The sequence below is a fragment of the Hippocampus comes genome, unplaced genomic scaffold (assembly GCF_001891065.2).
Source record: "Hippocampus comes isolate QL1 unplaced genomic scaffold, H_comes_QL1_v1.1 scaffold259, whole genome shotgun sequence".
Lineage (NCBI taxonomy): Eukaryota > Metazoa > Chordata > Actinopteri > Syngnathiformes > Syngnathidae > Hippocampus > Hippocampus comes.
Genome location: NW_017805147.1, coordinates 277358 through 287257, shown reverse-complemented (window position 1 = coordinate 287257; position 9900 = coordinate 277358). Strand labels below are relative to the sequence as shown.

General features: G+C 46.5%; 1 protein-coding gene across 13 annotated transcripts in view; it reads right to left on the bottom strand.

Moving 5' to 3' along the window:
- The window catches only part of gphnb (gephyrin b), a 52046-nt gene that overhangs the window by 24693 nt on the left and 17453 nt on the right, over nt 1-9900 (bottom strand). For all 13 annotated transcript variants that reach the window (XM_019867957.1, XM_019867945.1, XM_019867947.1 and 10 more), the window contains exons 3-7: nt 8016-8094; nt 4094-4151; nt 3915-4007; nt 1915-2009; nt 1567-1633 (exon numbers count right to left, since the gene is read on the bottom strand). In XM_019867957.1, the coding sequence (XP_019723516.1) occupies nt 1567-1633; nt 1915-2009; nt 3915-4007; nt 4094-4151; nt 8016-8094 (392 nt within the window). The remainder of the gene's footprint in view (nt 1-1566; nt 1634-1914; nt 2010-3914; nt 4008-4093; nt 4152-8015; nt 8095-9900) is intronic.

Genomic DNA, 9900 nt, shown 5'->3' with positions numbered 1-9900 from the left:
GTATATTATATAAAGAGAAATTAGGCAGATATTGTGTGTGTGTGTGTGTGTGTGTGTGTGTGTGTGTGTATATATATATATATATATATATATATATACCTGTACTTATTTACATTCCACCACTGCATAACACAGAATGTCTTAATTTCCTGCAGATGTTTCAAATAAACGTGTGAACATAATTAGCCTGTCCATCTTGGCGGCTTTTTTGCTTTCTGGTCTCTCACTTTTTAGTATGTCAGTGTGCCTTTGGCTCCGCCGCTATGCTAAACGCTCCATTCTCCTCTCTCCCAAGACAAGAGCTAATGTGTGAAATTATTTATCATCTTGTATATTTTAAGCACTGAAAAGATACATTATTAATCACGCCAAAGCTTTACTGTATCTACACGGCTTGCAAAACGGGCTTCTGCAACATCATTTCTCCACCATGGTCTTACGAGCAGTCGCGATTAATGTAACCTTCATTCAAATGCGCTGCTGTCTGAACATTGGCGAAAAAAAAAAAATAGAACTCAAGAGTCATGTCTGGAGTGAAGGAAAATGACTCCAGACATTGTCAAAAGCACGCAGACATTCCTCCCGCCACATTTTGTGCTTTCACTGCATTTTGAGGTGTCTGTGAGTACTTCCGCTTTGTCCTTGGAGCTAAGTAAGTAAATAAGTCAGACTAAAATTGAAATCTGGATCTGTTTAACTGAAAGAAAAGATGATGCGCTCGCAGGAAGCAACGACTACTTCGGTCGTGCGAACGACAACAGGCCGATTAGCGCGCGCATGCTCGTGCGCAATGAGATGCAGACAGACGGTGCGGTCAGCGCAGCGGAGAGGGAGGTGCGAAAAATTAAAATAAGACGAGTGGGCGGCAAGCACGCACTCACACATACTCGCATTGGAGACATCACAGGCAAAACACAAGCCCACACATGTACTGTGATCTATGCCTTTGGAGATAACAGTCAATGAATCACTCCAGTGAACACACACACACACACACACACACACACACACACACAAGCGTGCTCTCTAAGCTCCTTGAGTGGGGTACACGCATAGAAGTACAGAACATACTTTACATATTGTCGTGTTATTGCTCGAGAGATGCATGTGCCTTTAAGGGGCGGTGCCAGGCAGGGTGACAGGTGAGCGAGTCTGAGAGTGAAGCGTCATGAGAGAGCGGTGGTCGACGCCTCCCACAACGCAAAATGAACAGTTTTTTTTTTTAAATCGGGCCTTATCCTATGAAAATGTTAGCGGTGGTCGACGCCTCCCACAACGCAAAATGAACTGTTTTTTTTAAACTGGGCCTTATCCTATGAAAATGTAACCCAACAATTTCACTATGCGAGCTAAATACAGGGTTTCCAATATAAAATGTAGCACTTGCATAGTCAGATTTTTTTTTCCCAATATAGTACAGCACTCAGCTTTCCCCGAAATGTAATGAGAGAATCGTTTTATACACGTCTGACTCTACCAGCATTCTTAACGACCCCAATGTGCTTCAGCACCATTTTGAAGCATCTTTACAATATACCGGTAATTTAAGTCCTCGTCTCATCCTACCTGGGAGCCTTTCTTGCTTCCTGGTAAGTTAATGATTAGTGTCTTCCCTCGGATTCCGCACACAGGTCTGGAAACATGCAAACACACGGGCCAATAATGAGGAAAGCAGCACAGACCTCCACCAAGGCATATAAACTTGCAGTTGTGGAAGTGAATATATGGTAAAACATCTACATGTATTATTATTATTAGTGTTTTTTTTTTCCATCATCCACGTCTCACCAAAGCGGTACATCCTAAAAAGAAGAGCTGCAATCTATGTCGGTGAGCACAAACAGACCCATGCTAAAGCAAACAAAGAGCCTTGGCAGAGGTAATAAAGCAAGTCAGCCAAAGAGTAGATCTGACCTGGACAGCATGCCTAGCGGCGTGACGTTGAGAGAGCCCATCAACATTGCCAGCGACATCCCCGGAGCCTCACGCTCGATCACCTCCTTAGTGGCCTGGAGAAATGACATGTTTTTGGACAGATCATCATCAGCAGACCGCGTATGCATCTCAAGTCCGCTAAGAACGACAGACACATGATCCGGGGGTTGAAGCTCCAGGTGCTCACTTTGCAGCAGCCCACTTCACACTTCACGTCATCCGCAAGGGGAGATCTTTCTTCATAAACGTACTATGCATGGATGCCAGCGAGTCCGTTTTGCTTCTCCCAAGTGGACCGCATGTCCCACCTGTGCTGAATTTAAAGGCAATGAAGGGCGCCGCTTCAATTGGCCGGGGAATCAAGTCGGCCGTGTTCACCCTCACAACGGCGCAAGCGCCTATTTCTAACTGAGATCGTCAACAAAAATGCCAAAAGAAGGAAAACGCCATCCATGCGTGCAGTTAGACTTTCCTTTGCGCTAGACCTGCGCTGAGCATGAACAGGGCCTTTAGTGTGTGTGTGTGTGTGTGTGTGTGTGTGTGTGTGTGTGTGTGTGTGTGTGTGTGTGTGTGTGTGTGTTTACTTCCAGTACCTGTGACAAAAATGTCACGGAAACGAGTTTGTCCTGTCAGCTTTTTGTTATCGACAGTCACACGGTGTCTCGTAAAGGCTTAGAGCACACATTGAGACGAATAGAGGTGTTCATCGGCAGTGTTCAGGGTTAAATCAGATAGAAGGTATTATCGGACAACGTGTACACGTCTCCTCCGCTCGCCTCTCCCTCCTGGGCTTCCCTTCCAGGAAGATTGCTGCTGTCTCACGTGATTGATGAGGGCCATTGATAATGCTGAAGCTCAGCTGCGGCCAAATTGTGCGGTGCGAAATCGGTACCAAGCAAGCTGGTGCGGTTTTGGTGAGCAAAGGAGTCCGCGGGCGAACAGTGGCACTTATAAACTGAAGGAATCAGACTTTTTCTGACTCGTTGTTTATTTTGCTGAAATCAGCTAGATTCTCTGGGCCTCTAGTGAGTCTGGCTTTTGTTACCGTGAGAACCGGCGATGGACCTTGAGCTTTTTGATGAAAGAAACTTGACAGGATGGGGGCGGTCGGGCTGTCGTCATCTCACCAGCAAGTGTATGCGTAACCGAGGGTTGTATTGTGTATACAGAATTTTGAAACGACAAATACTGTCACTTGATAGTAGTAGCAACCCATATCAAACAGATATCTACCAGGGTCGAGCAAGCCTATTTTGGATCAGAGCAAAATTCAACAATCATCTCTTGCATGTGTCTGAATTTTGATTTTAAGTGCCATGTATTATTAATCAAGGAAAAAAAAAATCAACCTGTTCCATTTTTTAATGCTGACAACTAACAAACAAACTCAATCTCCTGAGCAGAAGACAAATAGAGAAAAAATAAATCCAAGAAGGGCTCGACACATGTACTGACACCTGCCAGCCATTATCTCTTAATTGCTTACATGATCCCACATTAAGGAAAAAAAAAAAGAATCAGTAAGGATTTGACTGCAGCCTATTTATTTCCCATGAGACCGCGGGGCTAATTACACTGTATGTTAATCATCACTCACACGGACAGACAGACACATGCGCGCGCACACACTCACACCAAAAATACGTTTGTGTCAGCAAAATGCTAAAAAGACAAAAGCATCAGGAGATGTTTGTCTGTCTTTGCAGTCTCGTTTTTTTAGTGGGGAGGATGCCTAGAAACACAGCTCTCAAGTTGCACAGAAAAAAAGAATTTGCAGGAATGACATCACGCGAGACATCAGTGAAGTGAGAAAAGGATTTTGTGTTTTGATTGTATTTGCTGACCCCCCCCCCCCCGACATGCAAAAACTGGGATTGTGGATAAACTGGTGCCTATCCCAGTTGACTTTGTGTGAGAAGTGCGGCACGCCGTGGACTGCTCAGCATTCTGTGTTCCAATGACCAAGAGAGTGAACCCACCTCCGGTGTGACGTCTCTTGGAGCAAAGCCGGTACCTCCGGTGGTTAAAATGAGGTTAAGCTCCTTTTCATCGCACCAGTCCACCAAAGTCTCCTGTTGAAACGCCAGCGTACACGCAGTTAGGACCTCAGTGTGGGGTGGGGGCGTTGCTGCAAATCATGTGATGAATAAAAGTGTACCTTGATTTCATCTATTTCGTCTGGCACTATCTTGTAAGCCACAATCATACCACCCAACCTGAAAGGAAGAAAAGTCAGTAAACTCCAAGCCCCCATCATGCAGAAATGCTTCTTGGTGGCGCTGAATTATTATTTTTTTTCCCACCATTTTACATGATACAATATGTCGACGTTTGGCGTCTACGTGGGCCAGATGTGCGCCCACATTGAGGGGTTACGCCACCCAGACAACATGCCGTCCATTAGCGTAAGTGGCACACTCAAGTCAATGGGAGAATGTGCGCAGCCAGCAAGGTGTACACTTGTACGCCTTTTCTGACTTAAGCAAATGGGAGAATGTGCCCCGAAAAGACTAAGGAAGATGAGAGGAGAGACGGAATGCCCTTGAACATCTCCTCCTGGAAGGACTTTTCCACAGGACAGCCCACTCAAGAGCAAGTTGCTGCTGCTGGTGTCGATCCCTGGCGACCTCCTGTGGTCAGATTGAGTAGGGCACTTCCGCCCCAAATAACTCGAGGCTCAAGGTGAAGGCTCAAAACGGACACCTCTTATGTAACCCCCACCACCTTTCCCCCCGCCCCACAGGAGAGTCATTTTTGGAAGTGATCTGCATCATGTGTCCCCTGCGTGACAGCCACTTAAACGCCATGATACCCATCAACTCAGGGGGTATTCTTTCGTTAAAAAAAAAATCATTTTAGACGTTTTTACCAATTTACAAGCCGACTTGTCACATGCAAGTGTAAAATCCGAACACTGCAAATAACATTCAAGGTGAACATAGAATTTCTGTAAACCTGACACTTTTTCCCTCGCATGGCTACCCCCCCCCCTCCTCCACATTCTCCACACACGCCACAGCTGACATTTCAGTGATAGCACGAGAGATTTACTTCTTCTGATGTGCTGGGGAGGGATGATGGTTTCCGCCATCTCCGTACTTAAGTTTGTGTGCAGCTGAGCATGTGCACGTGCATGTTCAAGCATGTACACTCGTCCTTTTTTTTGGGGGGGGGGCGGGGGGGGCGGTTACACCTCAGGAGAGTAAAGGAGCTGTCAAGACAAATCACCTCTCTCTCTCTCTCTCTCTCTCTCTCTCTTTCTCTCTCTCCTGGGGTTTTTATGGCGCTCTGTTTCAGCCAAAATGAAAATATGCTCAACACATAACGAGGGTTCCTTCCCACTGTTTCCTAGGCAACCCCTCCTATCTGAAGCCTCTACTTGCTCCGCTCTTCATCGCGCGCGCGCGCGTGTGTGTGTGTGTGTGTGTGTGTGTGTGTGTGTGTGTGTGTGTGTGTGTGTGTGTGCGCGCGCCCGTGCCCACCATTGAATGTTTACTAGTTGTTTTGGGTTGCGATCATCTATGTTATTTTTGGGTGAGGATGTTGTTGATTGGCCCACACATTTTGCTTGTACTACACTCTGATCAATACATGATACGCCACCGTCATGTGCACTCAAGGGCAACAGGACCACGTTACGCTCCATATGCAGCGGAACCTCCAAGATCCAACACGGTTCACAAGATGCCACAGACATGCTGTATGTTGGCAAGAAACTGCTGCAAACACATCTCTTTGTTGTGAACTTAATGCTAACACATAATGGGAAATGCCGTAGACAGACAAATGAATAGCACCTCTGGCAGTGGTATGAAGCTTTAAGAAGATTCAAATAAACATTGCAGCAACACAGGTAGACAGACAATATCACAACCCCCAAATCCCGCTTTTTAGCGTCTAGCCTACATTTTATCAATACGTTTGAACGTTCTTTGCAAATACGTGTAGGCGCGGCCTTTTAGCCGGAGGGCAAAAAAAAAAAAAAAAAAAAAAATCCTCACAAAGGAGGGGTGAGCAAAAGGGGAAATAGTTTTGAGATTTCAATGGGAGGTGTGCGTAGAAAGGGTCTCGTGTGGTAGTAGTCTGGGCCTGAAAGCCTGGATGTTTCAAATTTTCTATGAATAAAAGACGAGCAGTGTAAGAGGATAAAGGAAGGATGAGACAGAGTGAAAGGAGTGAGAGCACCAAGAGGTACACCGTCAGGGGTACACTGACTGAAAGTGTGTGTGTGTGTGTGTGTGTGTGTGTGTGTGTGTGTGTGTGTGTGTGTGTGTGTGTGTGTGTACAGAAAATCTCGGTGGTAGTGGGACACTTAAAATGAAACCCATCTGCCAGGGTGATTTTTATTAATAATAAACAAGCTCTCGGCAAGGGGCACTCACTCTCTTGTTCCTTTTCTTTCCTCTTTTCCTCTTCGCTTGCATTGTGGGGCACACACACACACACACACACACACACACACACACACACACACACACACACACACACACACACACACACACACACACACACACACACACACACACACACACACACACACACACACACACACACACACACACGAGAACAGACACAAGGCTCCTCGTTGTGGCATGGAGCCCATTACAGGTCATCCATATGTAGGGGGGCTCTCAAGGGGTCATCTCTCCACTGATGGAGAGAAGAAGGGAGGGACTCGACAAGCCCACCTCTTGAAATCCCTGACGAGCTCCGAGTGCTCAGCGTGGAGTTGCAATTCCCATGATTCCACTCGACAAGGGGCTGGGAAATATCCAACGAAACAGTACTTCCATTTGAGTTTTTTAACCATCAAACCAAACATTGTCTGTATGAATCAAGCTCCAGGTGTTTCTTGTCATCCTAAAGTTAACCTATTTGAACTAATGCAAGGGAGCGTCTGTATACGCCGCGTCATAAGCTGCTGGGCCAATGGTGAGTCCAGTTTTCGCGATGTGTGGTTGTGTGCATTTTAGTGTGACACCCTCCGGGGTTGTAAGGTGACCCCCCACTCCCCGACCCTCCCTTCGCCAAGGCCAAATAGCAAAAAGTGAAACACTCACTGACATTTATCAGACATTAGAATCGTTGACCTGCGACATCTCAGCCAGCCCAAATGTGTGTGTTTTTGTGTGCGGATAAATCCCTCACCTTCAATAACAGCGGGCTGACACTTAACCCTCCTCTCAACTACTTTGTCGGGTTTGGTTTAAATCTGGACTGTTGCGTTTTCTAGGCACTCAAAATGTCCAATCGCGACAACTGTACACGTTTTACAATTAAAATACAAACACCGGTCATAAAACTTCATCTCAGTCACAACAACAGACTGTCTACAATGTAGAATTTTGCAAAGTGGACACGTAGCCAAAGATATGACAAGAAGGCAGCGCTTCATGGCCCCTCCAGGAGGAGGGCAAGGACAACGCATTGATGCCGACCCCCTCGCTCCAGTAAATCAATGGACGTAATGAAAATGACCCGGGCAACGGGAGGGGAATCTTACGGCACTATTGCGACTGAAAAAGGCAATGTGTGGTGTCTGAATTCTATTTAAGGACATGACTTCCTGTTCCATCGACAGTACAAAGTGTGTTTTAGGAAATTAAACCACAGACCCAATTATTTAGTGCCTTGGATCTTTTTTCAGTTTCACAAAAATTTTGACGCTGATGATTTTATTTATTTCTTTTTAATTGCTCCTTTTCATGTTCCACATCCTTATTCATAAGAAAAACAAAAACAAACAAAAAAAACCCCAAACAATTGCAGATTTCACTTCCTCTTTGTGAAATTAACGACTCCTGCAGACACAGCGAGACAGGGGAGCGCTGCGGCGCTTTTTGTTGTTGCTGTGCATGCTGGGAATTTCCCTCCACAGGGCGACACTGAGCCCCAACACGTTGCGTTCGTGAGATATTTTTAGTCCCTTTGTTACATTCCTTCAGAAAAAGGCTCCCTCCATCAAATGGGTACAGACACAGAGATGCGCCCATTTAAGGTGGCACATAGAAACGCGTGTGAATGATGGCCTTTTTTTTCTTTTCCTGTCTGTATGAGTCATCAATGAGACTAATACTCACAAGGATGGATCATGGACGAGATCTTTGAGGTTGACGCCGCTGCGGTCCTCTGCCAGGTTTCGGTAGCAGCTGTCGCTCACTGTACAGACAGGAAAAGAGGGAAACTAAAGCGCTACACGTGATACGCTACTTAGCAAACAACACGTCAAATGGATTGCTGCGGAAGACTGGAGCAGCCAGACAACTCTGAGGTTGACCAAAATCGATGTAAATTGGATCAGACATGACATTACGGGAAACCTCGACAAAATTTCCGGACAAACGGTCAAATACAAAATAAGACCAGTCGCAGGGAACTGCAGTAAGGCCACAACTCACTTCCAGATGTCAAAATGATAACAAAAAAATGGTGGCGTCTTCCAGATTAATGACACGGCAATTCATTTTCATGAGGAAAATGGATTTGATGTACAAGCAAATGTATTTATGAGCTCTGTAACAGAATGAATTAAATGTGTAAGTCAAGGTAACCCCGTAGATCAGTGTGGTGTAATTTGATAATTTTATTACCTGCGTTTTGGACTTTTTTTTGGGCGGGGTGGGGGTGAGAATACATTTTTTCCCGATTGTACTGTGAATTTATGCTGAGATTATAAAAAAGAAAATTGCCATGGTCGCCATGGGCCACTGTCACATTGGCCTTGATACATTATACTGTTTTTTTTTTTTTCTTGGGGGGGGGGGGGTCTTCATCTGTCTCCACCGCATGAAATTTAATATAGTTCCGCCACACCACCTCCCTTTTTTAATTCACGGTGACACTAACATTGTGCGGTCCCATCGTTGCGGAGCAGGTGTGAGCCACATGAGTCACCACGTGCGACAGCGAGGGAGACGACCACGGCGAGAAAAGAAGACCGAAAGAGGCGAGATGACACGGTGGGGGCGAGTGGCGCGACAAGGTGCGCCGTGAAATGTGCACATAGGCCCAAAATAGATGCACGGTGATGCACATTCACAAGAGGGGAGGTTGCCGACGGTGTAGCGGGGGGTAACATTGTACACGAGGCTGCGGTGCTCCAATGGAGCGCTGTGATCCGTGAAAAAGGGAAGGGGGGGGGCGGGGTGTGCAGGCAGGTGAAGCAAGAATGGTGTAAAAGATGGAAACTGCGCAGAGGGATGGATGTAGACAGTGTGAAAAGGGTGGATGGGATGCGGCGAAAGAGAAAAGTTATGAGAAATCAAATAAAGGGAGCCATTTTTAGGTAGTTGGGGTTGAGCGAATGGGAGGGAGGGGGGGCGGGGGCAAGCGAGCAGCCATGTGGAGGTAGACAGAGTGTGCAGGACGTTGCTCTGGGCCCTGGCAAATAAACGGGAGAGTGCTGACATTTGCACACTGGGCCAGCTGGGAAAGAAGGACACTGAGGGAGACTGCGGAGGGAGAGATAAGGAAGAACAAAAGGGGTGAGAAAGGAGAGGAAACAGGGGGCATCGTGTGTGTGTGTGTGTGTGTGTGTGTGTGTGTGTGTGTGTGTGTGTGTGTGTGTGTGTGTGTGTGTGTGTGAGAGAGAGAAGGGGAACTTCCAGAGCATTCCTCACACGCACGAACGCATGAACGCGCATGCATGTATAGCCCTGCCTCCGTCTTTCTCTCTCAGCTACCCCTTGATCTAAAAATAGCCCTTCCTTTTTCCTACAAGAGGCAGCAACCATTCTGAACCAATCAACGTTTTCTGTCAAAGGCATGCATGCCCACCGCCTCTTCCACGTGTGCAACACGGGGAACCCCTGGCTGGAGGTACGAAAGTGCCCCCCCCCTCCTCTCCCGGAACCAGCCTCTCTTTTTTTTCTGCTGCCAGCCATTTGTAGAAGTCGCATAAAGCCGATCTCTTCTTGTGAAAACAATAGCACATAAAAAAAGAAAAAAGACGGGGGGGGGCAACCT